The sequence below is a fragment of the Gracilinanus agilis genome, chromosome 3 (assembly GCF_016433145.1).
Source record: "Gracilinanus agilis isolate LMUSP501 chromosome 3, AgileGrace, whole genome shotgun sequence".
Classification (NCBI taxonomy): domain Eukaryota; kingdom Metazoa; phylum Chordata; class Mammalia; order Didelphimorphia; family Didelphidae; genus Gracilinanus; species Gracilinanus agilis.
The window spans coordinates 57063420-57082239 of NC_058132.1; the positions used below are offsets into that span (position 1 = coordinate 57063420).

The 18820-nt window shown below is 44.8% G+C and overlaps 1 protein-coding gene across 1 annotated transcript; it reads left to right on the plus strand.

The window, feature by feature from the left end:
* The first annotated feature begins 315 nt into the window (after positions 1-315).
* PINK1 (PTEN induced kinase 1) lies at positions 316-17457 on the plus strand. Its single transcript, XM_044667822.1, has 8 exons — positions 316-752; positions 5475-5762; positions 6596-6696; positions 9155-9337; positions 10649-10812; positions 12032-12159; positions 12740-12976; positions 17157-17457. The coding sequence occupies exons 1-8, from the start codon at positions 366-368 to the stop codon at positions 17412-17414; spliced, it is 1746 nt and encodes a 581-aa protein (XP_044523757.1). The 5' UTR covers positions 316-365; the 3' UTR covers positions 17415-17457.
* The last annotated feature ends 1363 nt before the right edge of the window (positions 17458-18820 follow it).

An 18820-nucleotide genomic window follows, 5' to 3' on the forward strand; every position in this document is an offset into this window, starting at 1 on the left:
TTCTAAGGAGGTCAAGGTTTAAAATAATAAGTAATGAACCTCCCCATCGCTGGATATATTCAAGGCGTGGAGCACGTGGCAGTCAGATCTCCTAACACGCAGCAGGGGGGTTAAATGAAATGACCCAGAAGCTACAGGCAGCATATAAATTCAAGCGCTGCGCAGGCGCAGCAGCAGCGTGCGCCACCCCCTACCATACAGAATTGATAAACAATCGCCTCGTGGGCAGAACTCTCCACCCTGCGTCCCCACCGCCGCTAGTGCGCCTGCGCTGTAGCTGGCGCGTGCGCAAACCAGAACGGGCCCAGCGGCTGGTGGGGTTGGGGGTATTTTCGGCTGGTGGCGCCGCGGTCAAAGCCAAGGCCATGGCTCTGCGGCAGGCACTGGGCCGGGGTCTGCAGCTCGGCCGGGCGCTGCTGCTGCGCTTCTCTACCAAGCCGGGCCCACCTGGGGGCCTAGGGCGGACGGAGAGGCCGGGGCCGGGTTGGGGGCTTGGAGCTCGAGGGGCGGCGGCGCGGGGAACCGGACCGGGGTCAGGGCAGGGGCTAGGCCTTCCCAGTCGCTACCACTTTTTTCGGGAGTCGGTGGCCGGGCTGGCGGCCCGCCTGCAGCGTCAGCTGGTGCTCCGGGCCCGGGGCGCCGGGGCCCCTTGCGGCCGCGCAGTCTTCCTGGCCTTCGGCCTGGGGCTGGGGCTCATCGAGGAGAAGCAGGCGGAGGGGCAGCGGGCGGCCTCGGCCTGCCGGGACATCCAGGTGAGGGCCGGGCCCCAGGCAGCGCCCACCGGGCTCCTGGGCTTGTGCCCCTCCCCCAGACACCTAGCCACCGAGGGCGGCCGGGGCAGCTGGAGGGACCTCGGGATAGGCGTTGGAATGTTTCAGCTGGTGGCGTCAACCTGCAGCCAGGAGCCACCGCTGAATATAACTGGGCATAGGGCTGCAGAGGGCCCCAGAACAGAGAGTGGTGTCCCTAGAGGGAACCTTAGGGCACCAAATGGCACCGTAGTAAGAAACCTTAGAACACCAAATATCAGAGCTGGGAGGGTCCTTAGAACAGAGACTGTCAGGGCATCGAGGGTCTTTAGAACAAAGAGTAACAGAGCTGAGGGGGACCTTAGGACACAGAAATGTCAGAGTTGGAAGCGACCTTAGAACATATAATGCCAGAGTTCAGAGGGATCTTGGAACATAGAATAGCTGGAACATAATCACAGTTGGAAAGAACCTTAGGACATGGAAATGTCAACACTGGGACAGCCCTTGAACATAGAAATTCAGGACCAGAAAGAACTTTAGAACATAGGATGTTTAGAATGAAGAGATATTTGAACAGAGAATATCAAAGCAGAAATTACAGTAGGAAGAACACAAAATTTAGAGTCTGAACTTGCTTTGATTCTAGTTGGCCATGAATTTATTATCTTTGTGCCCTTAGCAAGCAGTGCAAGTCACTTGACTTTCAATCAGGAAGATTAAAGTTCAAATCCACCTCCCTGAGTGACCCCTGGCAGATCACTTTTATCTGTCTGCCTCAATTTCCTCAACTGTAAAATGACAATAATAACACCTGCCATTTATCAGTGCCTGGCATATAGTAAATGCTTAACAAATACTGGTTTCCCTCAATCTCATAGGTACAATAAAGGGATTGGATGAGAGTCTTTCATCTTTAAAGTCTTTAAAGCAAATATAATGTGGCTCAAAGTATTAGAATTCAGGTGACCTAGAGTCTTTGCCAAACTTGTTATCTCACTTTTTGACTTGGCAATGTCCAGGTTTTAAGGGATCATAGACCCCATATTTAGAGCCAGAAAGGACATAGTAGGTCATCTAGCATGACTCGTTTTTTAAAAAGCGGGGAAGCTAGGATCAAGAGAAATAAATGATTTTGTTCAGTTGCACAATCCATAGTGTCAGAGCCTAGATTTGAAATAGGTCTTCTGACTCCAATCTCATGGTGTTAGAACTAGGAGAGACATTGGCATATAAAATATCACCAGTAAATTCCTTGAGGACTGGGACTCTTCTTCCCCCACCACTCCCCCCAAAAAAAACCCTTACCTTCCATCTTAGAGTCAATGCTGTATATTGGCTCCAAGGCAGAAGAGTGGTAAGGGCTAAGCAATGGGGGTTAAGTGACATGCCCAGGGTCACACAGCTAGGCAGTGTCTGAGGTCAGATTTGAACCTAGAACACCCCCCCCCCCAATCTCTAGGTCTGGCTCTCGGCCCACTGAGCCACCCAGCTGTGTGTGTGCGCTCGCTCTCTCTCTCTCTCTCTCTCTCTCTCTCTCTCTCTCTCTCTCTCTCTCTCTCTCTCTCTCTCTCTCTCTCTCTCTCTCTCGTCATCTCTGTATTCCTGTCTTTGGGACTTTAGATCATAGAAAGTCAGAGATAGGCTTTAAAGGCTCAGTAATCCATTAGTATTCAGTGTTCAGTCAGCCCAAGATTTTGAGTAAAAAACCTCATCTACTTAGCTAGCACACACAATCTCAATAAGATCTAACCAGTTGACTATTCCTACTGGTATGGACATTGCTGATGCTGTCTCTTGGTGCTAGTTAGGTTAAAATGAAATGGTAATTGATGTGAAAATGTAATTAGATATATAATTAAGCTTTTGTAGTATACTCACACATAGGGATTTCTAATTCCATGGCCCACTCCAGAAAAAACTGTGATCCATATATGCGATCTAGCCCAATATCCTTGTTTTACAGAGAAGACCGAAGTCCAAAAAATGTAAGTGATTTTCCTGTGATCATAAAACAAGTTATTTCAGTTATATGTTATAAACATAAATAAACAAGTTATATGACCAGATCTCCTGACTCCTAGTCCACAGCTTTTCACTTCAGACTATAGGGGAACTGAGGTCTAAGAAGGACATGGGTTTATCCAAGATCAATCAGTAATGATTAAGCACCTGCTCTGTGCAAGGCACTGTACTAAGTTCTGGGAATACATAAAGAGGCAAAAGACAGTCCTTATCCTCAAGCAACTCAATCAAATGAGGGAGAAAATAAATATGTAAATACAAGCTCTCTCTATGTATATATAGCTTGTATTTACATATTTAATATTACATACATATATATACACACATGATAAATAATTAAAAAGAGAAGGCACAGTAAGGAGGGTTGGGAAAGGCTTTCTGTAGAAGGTAGGATTTTAGTTGACTTTTTTTTTTTTTTTAATTTTAAACCCTTAACTTCTGTGTATTGACTTATAGGTGGAAGATTGGTAAGGGTAGGCAATGGGGGTCAAGTGACCTGCCCAGGGTCACACAGCTGGGAAGTGTCTGAGGCCGGATTTGAACCCAGGACCTCCCGTCTCTAGGCCTGACTCTCAATCCACTGAGCTACCCAACTGCCCCCTTTAGTTGACTCTTAAAGGAAACTCTAGAAGCCAGTGGGCATCTAGGTGTAGCTGTGGTAAAAGTGCTGGGTCAGAAGTTAGGAAGTCTCATTGTAAGTACAAATCTGGTCTTAGGCACTAGCTTTGTGACCCTGAGCAAGTCACTTCACCCTGTCAAATTTCCTTAGCTATAAAATGAGCTGGAGAAGGAAATGGTAAATGACTCCAGTACCTTTGCCAAGGAATGTTGTTGTTTGATCATTTCAGTTGTGTCTAGCTCTTCATGACCCTATTTGAGGTTTTATTGACAAAGATGCTGAAGTAGTTTGGCATTTTCTACAGCTTATTTTATGGATGAAAAAAAGGAGGTAAACAGGGTTAAGTGAATTGTCCAGGGTCATCCAGCTAGTAAGTGTTGAAGGCCAGATTCCAACTCAAGTCTTTCTGACTTTTTAAGTCCAACACTCTTATTCTCTGTACCACCCAGCTGGTGGTATATAGATCTGGGAATCATCAGCATAGAAATGGCCATTGAACCCATGAGAAGTGATCAGGGCACCCAGAGAAAAAAACATTGTGGATATGAGAAGAAAGCAGAAACAGGATTGTGCAAGGCAGGTTTGGTAGACATTATGTGGAACAGTGTATCTGGAGGCAATTATCCATGGATGGGGCAAAGTGCTTTAAGGAAACACTTCCTAACAATCAGAGCCATCCAGAAGTTATCCATTTATTTCAAAAGGCAGTGGTTTTCCCCTACCTAAGGGTCTTCACTTGGGACCAGATTACTGAGGGCCTTGAATGCTATATACTTCATATTTAATTGTGTTGTCAGTAAAAGATCTCGGAAAGCTTTTTGGTAGAGGAGTGACATAAGGCAGAATTTCTGAAAGATTAACTTGGTAGTCTTTACAAGATGAATTGGGAAAGGGTAAAGACTAGAGGCAAGGGGAAGCAGTGTAGAACAAGTGAAAGAATCCTACTTTTGGAGTCAGGGCCCAGACTTTATCCTTCCCTTGCTACTTATTTGAGTGAAGTTGGACAAGATATTTAACTTCCTTGAGCCTCAGTTCCCTCATCTGTAAAATGAGGGTGTTGGACTAGGTGGCCTCTTCTGAGGTCTCTTCCAGGTCTAAATGTCTGATCCCGGATGAGTTTTAAAGAGCATAACATGAGAAGGAATTCAAAAGTTTCAATAGACTGCCAGAAGGGGACCACAACACCAAACAAGATAAGAACTCCTGCACTTATCTCCCCATGTGGGTTATAAGGGATTGGTCCAAGGTGGTAGGAGATGGAAAGAAAAGGAATGATAAAAGTCTCAGGTCCTTAGGATTTAGTGATCATCTGTGTGGGGTCTCATTGAATATGAGGAAGAAGGGAAAGAAGGAGGGACCAACTATTAGGAGCCTGCCCTGCTAAGAGAAGAATGATTCCATTAGCAAAAAGAGGGGAAAAGCAGTTTTAGGGTAGAGACCTATCATCAATCCTTGCCCTTTCCCAACAACTTTTGTTAAAGATTTCATTCATTATTAAGACCTTCAGCTCCAAACTGAGAGAAAGAATCAGCTTCATTAGAAGACAGATATAGGGCCTTTTGTCTGGATTTCCAAAGACCTTGGTTGTATGCAGAATTGACCTCAAGGCATTAACAAGTCATTAGCCTGACTGCCATTTGTGGCACATTGCCCATCATCCTCATCCCCATGCCTAGTACCTGTCTAATACTTGTCAGCTAATGTCTTTGTAAGGAGAGATATCTCTGGAGCACAGAGCTCTGTGTTGGTGCCAAGAGACAGATGGGCAGCACATCAGTAGTTGTGCCAACTACAGAGTCCAGAAATTCTGACCCCTAACCAATTATTCTTTCTGCTGTGCAGGGGAAAAAAAGTATTTGCAGCAAAGTTGCTTTGATCAACAAAGGAAAGAGGCCAGACAGCTTATGGCCTGAGCTCAAGCCTAGGAACAAAGGATGCTATATTTCTATTTCTGCTGGCTCCTAATCTGGCTTTCCTTGAGTGATTTCTCTCCCTCAGGACTGCTCTGTCCCCTGGCCTATGGGAAAACAAGCCTTAGGTGGCCCCTTGCTTCACCAGGATCCTTTTTTCTCCCTTCATAGGAGATTTTTACCCAGAAAAACAAGCTTATTCCTGACCCTCTGGCAAGTAGGCGTTGGCAGGGCTTCCGACTGGAGGAATACCTCATTGGGCAGTCCATTGGTAAAGGATGCAGTGCTGCAGTGTATGAAGCCATGATGCCTACATTGGCCCCCAAGCAGGAAAGCCCCAAGGATGAACTTCTCTTGGGGCAAGATCCAGCCGTTACTCCACAGGCAGAAAGCAAGCAGAATGCTCAGCACACAGCCACAGCCTTTCCCTTAGCCATCAAGATGATGTGGAACATCTCAGTAAGTACATCACCCCCTTCCAGCCCTCGCCCTCCGGAGGAAGCAGATCTCCCGTGAGGGACATGCCAAACTTCTTCAGTAGGCAAGCAGACATCAGAAAGGATGCTTGCAATAACTAGACTTTCCCCGTCCTTTGGGAGAGATTCTAGGTCAGGAGTCTAACCAGTCAGTCACAATAAACAGGAGCCTCGACTGGTTGATTCGAGGTCTTCAAACCCTCTAAGTACATAACCTGGAGTACCAGGCCCTTTGTCAGGCTGACTTTCTTCCCAGCATTCCAAGTGGGAGGATACGTCTTATTAGAACATGTCAAGTTGTCTGTCTTTTGTTAAAGAAATGGCTGGCCTGAGCATTTTCCTGGATTAGGTTTTGAGTCAGACATGAGAAATGGGAAATAACTTGTGAGTGATACAAAAAGCATAGAGAGGTTCATCTGGATGGGATCTGTGATCCCTCGTGATACTAAAGATGAGCCAGAGGACCCAGGCCTGCATTCCAGTAGGAGTTCAGCAGTATGTGACACATGCACGTCCCCCAGAAGCCAGAGCAAGCTGAGACGCTGTTTTACTCTTCTTGCGCCCCTCTCTAAGATCCCCTACGTCTCCCTTGTCCCATACCCCACCCCCTCTCCTACATGGGGCCCTGGAGACGTGCTTGGCTTGGCACATTGGTGCTCGGGGCTAAAAGAGAACTAAGTACTGTCTGAACTTGACCTGGGAGACAGGCTGGAGGGAGGATTAGTTGGGCATCTCGAGGTGACAGCGCCTCTCCTGACCCGAGGCTAGTGCTTCTGGTGTTGGTATAATGCTCTGCTTCTTGTGGATTGGTTGTAGGCAGGTTCCTCCAGTGAAGCCATCTTCAGCACCATGAGCCAGGAGCTGGTCCCAGCCAGCCGCGTGGCCCTGTCTGGGGAGTACGGAGCTGGCATTTTCAGGTAAGAGTCGGCAGCCCTTAGGGAGGGCCCCGGAGGGCACAGTGGGTCATAGCGGAAGGCAGTCTGGACTAGAAGGAAGCAGACTGATAGTCCTGAGAGACAGTGAACCAGGGGCCCTGAATGGAAGTTGCCAAGAGGAGAGTTGAGGTGAATGTGAGAAGAACTTAATGGTGAAGAGAACTGTGGGTGGGGGTGGAGGTTGTGACATACCCTGCCCACCCCCCACCTCACCCCCAGCTCCCAGGCAGAGGCAAGTGATGGCCACTGGTCAGTGTGGATGGAGCATGTTGACTTAGATGGCTGCTGAGATTCCTGCCAGTGCCGAGTTCCTGCCCCCTGGTCTGGTGGCGCTGTGGGACTTGGGCCAAATGACTTCTCTGTTTCCTTAAATGACGGCACTGGCCTGAAGATCCCCACGGGCAAACCTTCTGTGTCCTGAGGTCCTTTCCAGCTCTTAAATGGTCTGCTGTTCTCATTAGTGGGCTCACTTTGCTTGGTAAAGAGGTGGTTGTTGCTGGTTGTTCTTTGGGAGCTGAGGGTCTAGCCATTCCAAGGCTCCCAGCTTCAAGATTGATGAAGCCCATCCCAGGATTCTTGTGGGCTGCTGAGGAAATGCAAATGAAGGGCGCCCTCTAACGGCATCACCTTCTCAGTGCCTAAATAGGTAGATCCAGTTAGCACTGACCTGGGGAAAAGTGACTGGTGCAGGAGGAAAGACCAAGTAAATATGGAATGATCCCTCTACTCTGGGAGAGGATTCAGTATAGGAAGGGAATGAGTATGGGTGCAGGGGTGTGGTACAACCTTCCAGGTTTTAAGAGCAAAGAAGATGAACTTAAAAAGCAAAAGAGGAATACCAAGGGCATCAGCAGGGGCATCAAAAAGGAAGGAGCTGAGCTGAGCCTTGAAGGGCTGAATAGGATTGCAGCAAAAATCTGGACAGGCATTCCTGAACTAAGATATGGAGGCCAGAAAGTTCAGGTGTTAATTGGATGTCACCCATGGAAAGGGAATAATGAGAGAGAAAGGGGGGTAATAAGAAGTAGCATCATCAAGGCAGCTTGGGTGACTCAGTGGATTGAGAGCCAGGCCTGGAGATGGGAGATCCTTGGGTCAAATCTGGCCTCAGACACTTCTCGGCTGGGTGATGTTGGACAAGTTATTTAATCCTCCAGTTGCCTAGCCCATTGCTACCTTCTGCCTTGGAACCAATATTTAGTGTATATTCTAGACAGAAGGTAAGGATTTTTTTTAAGGGGAAGCAGCAGCATCCAGGCCCTAGAGACCTGGTGGGAAGATGAGTCCTGATCAGGCCCACATCCACTAGTTAATTGCATACTTTTAGCCAGGCTATCAAGTAAAATAAACAGGCCCTGCTTTCAAAGAGCTTGCATTCTCTGGGTTTGAATCCAGGCATGTGTGACATAGGATCAAATCTTGACCCAAAATGGTCCTTATGGGATATCTAGTCCAACCTCATTTTATAACTGAGACAGGCTCCTAGAGGATAAAGTCAGAGTCTCTAAGTGACAGAGTAAGGGCTCAAACTTAGTTCTTTCCCCTCCAAAGTCTCTTTCCATCATACCAAGCTGCCTTCTTGACCTCAAGCAGGCCACTTAGTGGCTTTGGTCCTTGGTTTCCTGATCTGTAAAAGGAGGGCATTGAACTGGATGTTCTCTAAGGCTCCTTGCAGTTCAGAATCCCCATCTTCTTAGGTGTCAGTGAGCTTGGGTGCTCTGTCAAGAGTTTGGCTTTATTTTGTATTTTTGTACCATGGTAGAAGGGCTAGAGGACTAAGATAAGAGTATTTAGTGATGAAGACTTAAATAATACTGCCCCGCTGTAGTCAAAGAACATACAGGTAGCAGAGTTGGGAAAAAAACAGAAGCTCCTAATACCCTTGAGATAGGTCTGTCTGGCCCTTACATGTTGTAGATACTTCATTGATCTTGGTTAGACAAATGAATAGATGATCAGCATTTTCTTGCAGACCTTAACATCAGCTGCTTTTATAAGCCTTGTAGTAGAAGTAAATGCTCTTCCAATCCAGTGTGTATGATCTTAAATTTGGCATCCTGTCTGCTTGCCTGGCTTTGGTCTTAAGCTTTGAACTCCATGGAAGAAGGGTCTTGGATAAATACCTAGTATATGCCATTTCAGCTTTTCTTTTTATAAATCAAATTGGGGGGGCAGCTGGGTAGCTCAGTGGATTGAGAGTCAGGCCTAGAGACGGGAGGTCCTAGGTTCAAGTTGGGCCTCAGACACTTCCCAGCTGTGTGACCCTGGGCAAGTCACTTGACCCCTATTGCCCACCCTTACCTCTCTTCCACCTAGGAGCCAGTGCATAGAAGTTAAGGGTTTAAAAAAAATCAAATTGGAGCATTTGAATTCTATTGAATATATTGAATCACATGTCTGAGGCCTATCCTTATGTGTCCCTTCACTTTGACTGAAACAGGAGACAAGAAAGAGGTTCCAAGCAGCTGACCCCACACCCTAACATTATCCGGGTGCTTCGGGCCTTCACCTCATCTGTGCCCCTACTGCCTGGGGCTCTGGTCGACTATCCTGATGTCCTTCCTCCAAAGCTGTACCCCTCAGGTCTGGGCCATGGACGAACACTATTCCTTGTTATGAAGAAGTAAGTATCAGGAATAGGTGGCTCAGGGGAAGAGAACCAGACCTAGAGATGAGAAGTCTTGGGTTCAGATCTGACCTTAGACACTCCCTAGCTTGTGACCCTTAACCCCACCTCCCCCCCATTGCCCAGTTCTTACCATTCTTCTGCGTTGGAACAGATATTTAATATCAATTCTAAGACAGAAGCTAAGGTTTTTTTTTTTTTAACGTTTTTAAACCCTTAACTTTTATGTATTGGCTCCAAGGCAGAAGAGTGGTAAGGGTAGGCAATGGGGGTCAAGTGACTTGCCCAGGGTCACACTGCTGGGAAGTGTCTGAGTCCAGATTTGAACCTAGGACCTCCCGTCTCTAGGCTTGATTCTCAATCCACTGAGCTACCCAGCTGCTCCTGTTTTGTTTTTTATTTAAAATTTTTTTTAAAGTAGTAGTAGTAGTAAGTACAGTGAGATCTGTGGGAGCCTGGGGAAGCTTCCTCAACTTTGAAGTGTGAGAGCTGACCATGTACAGGAGGGGATATGAGGGGTGTCTGGGAGAAAAAGCATCCTAGTGGGATATGAGAATGCTCAACTAAGAAGTCTCCCTTTAGAAAAAGGGTGTAATATAAAGAGTGCCAGAGTCGGGAAACCTGGCCTCAGATCTCCACCCTGGTATGTAGTAAGTGACCACTAACCTATTTGTATAGTGGAGGTGGTTAGTAAATGTCTGCCCCACAGGGCATTCTCATTTTGTACCCTTTAAGTGTTATAAAAATGAGTTATGTTATTTAAGTCAACTTAATTCAACAGACATCAGGCAACTACTCTGTGCAAGATGCTGTGCTGGGTGTTTAAAATACAAAAAGCAGTCCTTACCCTCCGTGAGCTTACATTCTGCAGGGGAGTACAGCGTGTGTTCTGGTAACTAAATGCACAGTCCAAATGGAGTAAAACAAAGTCATTTTTAGAGGATTTGGCTGAATGGGATGACTACTGAAACCCCTTCCAGCCCTAGAGATTCTGAGCTGTGGGTATGAATGGTCACTAGTGGGACCTTTTGAGTGCAGGGAGTTAAGACCAGTGTTGTTCCTGTCCCCTGTGCCCCACGAGCTCTGTTCTCTGGCCGAGTGAGTTGGTGATTGTCTGTTGTCCATGATGTGTTTTCCTCTTGAGTTTCAGAGCAAGAGTTGAGTGGAGGAAAGTATAGAGTACAAGGAGTGGAAATAAGACAGGCAGGTCCCAGATATAGGCAAAGGAAATCCTTTTTGGTCCCTAGTCCTAGGAATAGGAGATAGGAAATCAGCCAGTCAGGAGATCCTGTCTCCCTCTGTGCCTAGCTACCCCTGGACCCTGCGCCAATACCTGCAGGTGCGCCCTCCAAGCCCCCGCCTTGCCGCCATGATGATCCTGCAGTTATTGGAAGGGGTGGATCACCTGGTTCAGCAGGGCATCGCACACAGGGACTTAAAGTCAGACAACATCCTAGTGGAGTTTGACTCAGGTAGGTGGCCTGGCGATTGGATTCACTCATAAGAGCCTCTCCCAGAGAAGTCCACAGTTTGGGAAGTCAGCTGCAGCTCCTTGTGCCTGGTCTGCCTTTGCCTTCCAGGGTGTGAGGCAGAAGCAAGATCTCCACTTTCTGCAGAATGTCACTTCTTATTGGGGAAGGGTGGATGGAACCCCCCCAGAAGATTTTATACACCTTGTCCCACAGAACATGTGGGATCACCAGCTTCCTTTCTGATGTCCATTGTTGGAACCAGAGTCCCAACTGGACTCATTTTAAGCCAGAAAATCCAAGCAGCAGCCATGCAGATAGTGGGAAGACCCTGGGTCTGGAGGGCAGAGGACCAAACTATTAACTTTTGCTGCTGCTGTTTCCTAAGAGGCCTTGGCGAAGTCAGAAATTCTTTATAAGCCTTAGTTTAGTTTCCTCATCTCTAAAAAGAGAAAATGTCTCAACTGTAGAAATCAAGGTTAGTAATTTAGAGCTAGAAGGGAGCCCTTAGTCCAACTACCTTATCTTACACATGAGGAAATTGAGGTACACAGAGATCAGATGACTTGCTTGGCACCATAGAACTAGGAGTTGGAAGTGGAATTTAGACCCCAGGCTTCCTTCCAGTCCAGCACTCTGTCCACCAGTCCACTGCTTCTATCCACAAGTCCTTAGGTAGTAACATGGCCTTTTGAGCCTTCCGGCTACAAATCCTATACTTCTATGGCTTTGTTTTGTGCAGTTGATGAATAGTAAATGACCCCTGCCTTTGCCAGTTCCTTATATTTGGATATTTGCAAATTGGGCTTTCTTATATCAAGGCACATCTAGTCTTTCAGCTTTTTGATGTGCCAGTCATTTTCCCAAACAGACCCTGACCTCACCGCCCCAGATTCCTGGCCACCTGACATCCTTTCACCTGACTGGGAGAGTGAGAGGCAGCAGATGGTGCTGGGAAAGTACACTGGACTGGGTGTTGGCTACTTGGATTCTGGTCTAGTCTTAACCTGCCCTATGACATTGGAAGAGCCTTTTCCCCTCACTGGTCACAGGCTTCCTCATCTGTAAACTAGGTGACCCCCTAAGTTCCTGATCAAGTCCAAGAGCCTCTGCCAGCCAAGGACCTATGGCTTTAGTCCTAAAGCCAGTCGCTCTCATGGAGGGGAGGGTGAAGGTTCTCCTTAATTGATTGTTCATTGGCCCCTACCTGTTGCCTCACCAGCTGGCTGCCCTTGGCTGGTAATTACAGATTTCGGCTGCTGTCTGGCTGATGAGAGCATTGGCCTACAATTGCCTTTCACCAGCTGGTACGTGGACCGGGGAGGAAATAGCTGCTTGATGGCTCCTGAGGTAATTCTTGATGTGTGTTTGTCATTAGGCCAGAACTCTTCCCTGTACATGAAGGTTGGGTTTTTTCCCCTCATTACACAGAGGATCTAAGATCCAACACTTCATTGTACTCTTGGGCCCCTTGATCTTTGCATGTGTGGTGGGCATAGAGAGCCCTGGACTTAGAATTAGGAGGGAGTGAGGTTCAGAACAAAACTCAGACATGAGTGATGAGACCAGAGGCAAGTCACTTTACCTCTGAATCTCAGTTTCTTCTTTAAAGTGGAGACAATACATGAGGAAAATGCTTTGCAAACCTTCAGTGCTGTATCAGTGTAGTTTATGTTTCCTGTTCCCTGACTTCTAATAAGAACCTTTTCTAACCCTTATTATAAGGACATTTAACCTTTTCTAGGTTCTTTCTGAACTTAAAAAGGACATACAGGGTTCTGTAAGTAGGAGCAAGTCTAGTCACGCCAGGGCCAGCAGATGCCCATGCAATGTGACTTTGATTTATGTAATGCATGACCTATAGTCTTCATCAGAACCCCAAAAGTACAAAGGTGGTAGGTGTTCCACTCCTTCCTTATTTCCCATGCAGGTTTCCACAGCCTCCCCTGGTCCTGGAGTAGTGATCGACTACAGCAAAGCTGATGCCTGGGCAGTAGGAGCAATTGCCTATGAGATCTTTGGACTCCCCAATCCCTTCTATGGTCAAGGCGGGACCCAGCTGGAAAGCCGAAGTTACCAGGAGGCTGAGCTTCCTGCGCTGCCAGAGACTGTGCCTTTAGACGTAAGGCAGCTGGTAAAGGCGCTGCTCCAGCGAGATGCCAGCAAGGTAAGGACTGACCTCAAGCTGCTTTTGTCATCTTTAGTTTGTAGAATCCTGGGCCTGAAAACTCAGTTTCCCTGCAGTGGCTGCCAGATAGTGGTGAGCATATACCAAGAAATAGCCACCACAGTGAGACAAATACCGGTAATCTGTTTCCTAAAGGTGAAGGCTAATTCTTTTAATTTTTCTGCTACTCAATCAGATGATTAAATAATCAAGAATCCTAGAAATTTGAGTTCATTTTCACTCCTATCATTGGGGAAGCACATAAATTGTTAAAAATCATTCAAAAGAGAAGGCAGAGCCAAGACAGTAGAGACAGCAACCCAGCCAAACTCTCCCTGCATTCCCCTCCAAAAAAAATAATGCCTCAAATCAAGTTCTGGAGTGGCAGAGCCAAGAAAATGACAGGGTGACATAACTTTCCTGCCCAAGACAACTTGAGGTCTTTGGGAGAGGTGTATGATACTGTTCAACTAGGAGCACCTGCACACCAGTAGCACCAGTGGTGGGCCTTGGAAGTGGATATGGCAGCAGCAGCAGCTTTGGGAACCTGCAACCCAGAGACGGCAAGAGGTTTAGATAACTGGTCAGAAAAAGAGTACAGGGAACACTGAGTTGACCCTGGGTGCAGGACCAGGCACATTTGGCAACTCTGTTGCCCATACCCAATTCTAGGTTGCATTTCAGGGCAGAGAGGAGCCCTTTTGGTCAGTCACAAGAGAGCAGGGTCCCTGATTTTAGTTCCATGGCAGAGAGGAATGCAGGACTTGTGGCTTCAGGGAATCAAGGGCCCTTCCTGGGTAGAGACCAGAGCACAGACCAGGAGATCAGTGACCACATCTTTTCCTGCATCATACCACCTTAGAAACACTGAAAACCTTGCAGTTGAACACAAATCCAATAAGAATTCTTAGAACAGTTAAAGAAAGATGAATTAGAAGAAAAAATGGGAAAAGAAATGAGAGCAATGCAAGAAAATTATGAAAGTGAATTAATAGCTTATTAAAAGAAGGACCAAAAAAATTTGAAAATAACACCTTAAAAACAGAATTGGCTAAATGGTAGAGGCACAAAAAATTCACCGAAGAAAATAATTTCTTAAAAATTAGAATTTAGCAGCTGGAAGCAAATGACTTCATGAGATACCAAAAAACAATAAAAGTCAAAAAAAGAATGAAAAAACAGATATGTGAAATATCGCATTGGAAAGCAACTGACCTGAAACATAGACCAAGAAGAGATAATTTAAGAATTATTGGATTTAAAGAGCCTGAACATCATATTTCAAAAAGTTTCAAAGGAAAATTCCCCAGTATTTTAGAACCAGAGAGTAATGGAAATTGAAAGAACCTACCAGTCACCTCCTAAAAAAGATCTCAAAATGAAAACCCCCAGGATATTAGAGCTAATTTCCAGAGCTCCCAGGTTAAGGAGAAAATATAGCAAACATTCACAAACAATTTAAATATGGAGCCACAGTCAGGATTATACAAGATTTAGCAGTTTCCACGTTAAAAGAGTAGAAGGCTTGGAATAGGATATTTAGTAAGGCAAAGGAGCTAGGATTACAACCAAGAATAACCTTACCAGCAAATTGATAATATAGCCTTTGGGGGAAATGGATATTTAATAAAGGAGAGGACTTTCAAGTATTCCTGATAGGACTAGAGTTGAATTTTTTACTTTTACAATCAAACACAAGACTCAAGAGACGTAAAAAGGTAGAAAGAGAAATCGGAGATTCAGTAGGATTAAACTGTTTATATTCTGATATGGAAAGGATATACATAGTTCCTAAGAATTTTAACATTAGGGCAGCTAGTAGTCCACATAGATCAAGGGCACAAGTGTGACATGTTGTGATCTCAAAAAAAAAAAAAAAAAAATGAAGGGGTGAGAAAATGGGATACCCTGAGAGAAGGGGGAAAGGAGAGGTAGAATGGAGGAAATGATCTCACATGAAAGAGGCATGCAAGGAAAAGCTTTTATAGTGGAGGGAAAGGTAGTGGACAACACTTGAAATTCATTCTCATCAGGCTTGGTTCAAAGAGAGAATAATATATACACACTCAGTTGGGTATAGAAATCTATCTTAGTTAATGGGGAAAGGGATGGAATAAAAGGGAGGCAGTGGTCAGAAACAAAACAGACTTTTGAGAAGTAATGGTAAAAAGGACAAAAAGAAAATGGGATGAAGACAAATACAGAGTAATCATAAATGTGAACATGAATGACATTAATTCACCCATAAAATGGAAGCAGATAGCAAAATGGATTAGGAACCAGAATCCAACATTATGTTTTTAACAAGAGACACAGTTGAAACAGAAACACATGCACAAAGTTAAATTGAAATAAAGGGCTGGAGAAGAATCTCTTTTGCTTCTGCGGAAGTAAAAAAGGGGCAGAGATAGCAATCACAATCTCAAAAGTCAAAATAGACCTAATTAAAAGAGATAATAAGGGAAATTATATTTTGTTAAAAGGCACCAGATAATGAATATCACAATTTTTTACATCATGTTTCTCTGATAAAGCTTCATTTCTCATATAGGGAACTAAGATAGATTTATAAAAATAAGAGCCATTCTCCAACTGATAATAGTTTATGGAAACAGGCAGTTTTCAGAAGAAATCAAAGTTATCAAGTTATATAGAAAATGCTTTAAATCATCAATGAGAGAAATGCAAATTAAAATAACTTAAAAAAAAAATCTCACATCACAGATGAACTAACTTGACAGAAAAGGAAAATGACATGTTGGAAGGGATATGGAAGAATAGCAATGCTAATGTACTGTTGGTTGAATTGCGGACTGGTCCAATCATTTTGGAGAACAATTTGGAACTATGGCTGACAAGCTATAAACTGCAGATACCTTTTGACCCAGTCACTTATGAGGATGCATCCCAAAGAGATCAAAGGAAAAGGACCCATCTGTACAAAAATATAGCAACTTTTTGTGGTGGCAAAGAATTGGGAACTGAGGGGATGTCCATCAATTGGGGAATAGCTGAACCAAATTGTATATGATTGTGATGGAATACTATTGTGCTATATGAAACTATGAGGGAGATAATTTCAGAAAAAACGGAGTTTTTAAGGACTTTTTAATGAACATAAGGAGAATAAAGCAGGGATGTCAATAGGTATAATAGACTGGCTAACAGGTCTCCCAGGAGATAGGCATTCTGAATTTGTGCCAATGGCAAAAGAACTTAAATTTTCAACCAATATAATAGACACCACTATATAGGAGAAAATTTTTAGCTTCTGAAATGTTTCCTCTTTTTTTACAATAAACAATAGCTAGGCCAACTACTTCATAGGTGTAAGGATTAAATTTAATGGTTGGATAATAGTTTTATGAAATTATGTGGTTGCCAATATTTATTATATTTTGAGTCAAATTTATTCACAAATATTTACAAATAGAGAGGAAATAATAAAGAAGAGAAATGTGAGGGGGATAGCAACCTAAAGCTTTCAACCAGGAAGGCTGGTGGTGAGTAACCACACGGCCTCCTCCAAGATGGTAGCTAGTCTCTTAGGAAAGTAGTCAGTCTTTCACTCACCTAAAGAAGTAGTCCAGGAGTCAGAGTCTAAGTTGAAGCCGAGCTCCAAGCCGTAGTCTCCAGCAAGTTCCCTTGAAGATTCTCCCAGTTAGAAGACTATCTCCAGAAGACAATCTCCTCAGACAATCTTCTCCAAGACCATCTTCCCAGACTGAGTTCAGGGCTTGCTTTTATAGTGACTCCCTGTTCCTGCCCCTCTTCACAGGGGCCTTCCAAATAGTCTAGCACTGCCCAGGGGGTCAGTGTTTGTGGGAACTAGTTATCACCTTCTGGAGGGGTAAATACTCGTCAAAAAGGTTCACAGATTCCTGGCTGATTGAGTTTCTGAGTGTGAATTCTCCAAATGGTTTGTAGAGCTCCTCCACCTAGTTCAAGCTTGTGTTGATTCACTCAAAAGGTAGACAAGAGAGTTAATCTTGTCTTCTCAATCTCTGAGGTACTTAAGTTAGTGTTAACTCAGGATAGAAAATAATTCTCTTTCCCATAGGATCGTTGTGGAGAGAATGCTTACCATAATGATTTATGAAGTGGTCTCCATGTTAGTATTTAGTAAGGTGGGTTGTGGGCTAATTGTATTGAGACTTATTACTCTTTTCTTCTCTTTCAGAGACCATCTGCCCGGGTAGCAGCAAATGTGCTTCACTTAAACCTTTGGGGTGAAAGTATTTTAGCCCTAAAGAGTTTGAAACCAGACAAGATGATTGGCTGGCTCCTTCACCAATCAGCTGCCACTCTGCTGACGGATCGGTTAATAGAGGGGAGCAGCATAGAAACCAAAATGAAAATGTGCTTCTTGGCTAGCCTGGAGTATGAAGCTCTCTGTCAGGCTGCATTCTTGCTCTGTTCCTGGAGGGCAGCCCCATGATGGCCCCATGTCACCCATGATTTACTAAAAGCACTTAGCATTCTGTGTGTTCTAACAATATCTCAAGGGGACTCAGTGGCTTTGTAGGTGCAAGAGGTGTGTGGGAAGGGGTCAGAATTAAGAGATGGGGTAGGGGACACCTGTGGGCTCTGAGCCTTACAGCCCTGGGCCAGATCACGGGAGATGTAAACCTCAGGTTGGGTCACTGTTGGAAGGACTGTGAAAGGAGTCATTTCATGATCAGGTTTAACTGTTAACTCTAGTTATACAGCCTTGGACAAGTCACTTAACCTCTAGGGCTCAGCCTCCTACCCTGTAAAGTGGGATCAGACCGAGATGTCACTAAAAAACCAATTCCTTGTTTATCCAGTCACTTTAGAGAGAATAGGCTGTCTAAAGAATCTGATCTTCATTTCCAACAAATGGAATTGCTTTATTTCAGAGGAAACTTAAGGCATTCCCAATCTTTTTCCACCAGGGGAAGAGGCTGGCCCAGTGAATGTGATGGAGAAAGAGCTCTGTGGTTCACAATTACTAGTGTGCAGTGAGGTCCTGGTGTTTCTCCTTGTGGGGGAAACCAAAAAATTGGCTCTTGGAGCAGCTTTCTTTAAGCTCTCTTAGCACATCTGACATCCCAAACAAATGTGTGCTGTGGCGTTTTCTTCTAATGCCTCTTATAGGAGCTACTTTTAAGAATTAAATGCATGTTTTACAAAGGTAAAATATGCCTCAAAATAAATGGGTTTTTCTTGGGGGGGGGGGGTGTATGACTTGGCTTGAGGTCAAAAATACCTTTTCACAAGCATCTTACATATTTCTAAAAGTTAAGTAGATTCTAAAGTTTCCTGCATTGGCCCACAGGGCAAATTCAAGATGTTTGTGAGCCCCCACATTATGAGAGCCAAGGGAGGGGGGGAAGTACTTGCTTTGGGTGGCTGAACAGAGGAATGGAGCATACAAAAAATGTCCCCGGATGCTGAGGTGGATTGGAGCAGTGGCAAAGTGCTGGCTCTGCTCTCCTGCCATGTCTTTGCCAATACTGCCTTAAACTATTTGACTGAGGCAGCACTGGATATAAGACGACCTGGGTTCGAGACCTGGCTCTGACAGTTACCACCCCCCAAGCCTCAGCTATAAAATGGGATCAAGAACAGTTGAAATAACTGGGGTAAGAGCCAATATATCAACATATATAGATCTATCACTTACTGATCTCTCTCAATTGGCACTTATTAAATATGTATCCATTTAGCATCATTTGATGCAAAACAGTTAATACAAACACATTAGCAATGGCTTAAAAAGAGCCATTATCCTAATAAAGTTTTTAGTGACCTGGTAACCAGAGAGGCACCTGGATAAAGGTATTGAAAGCATAGGTAGATAGAGACTCCAATTTTGTGTGG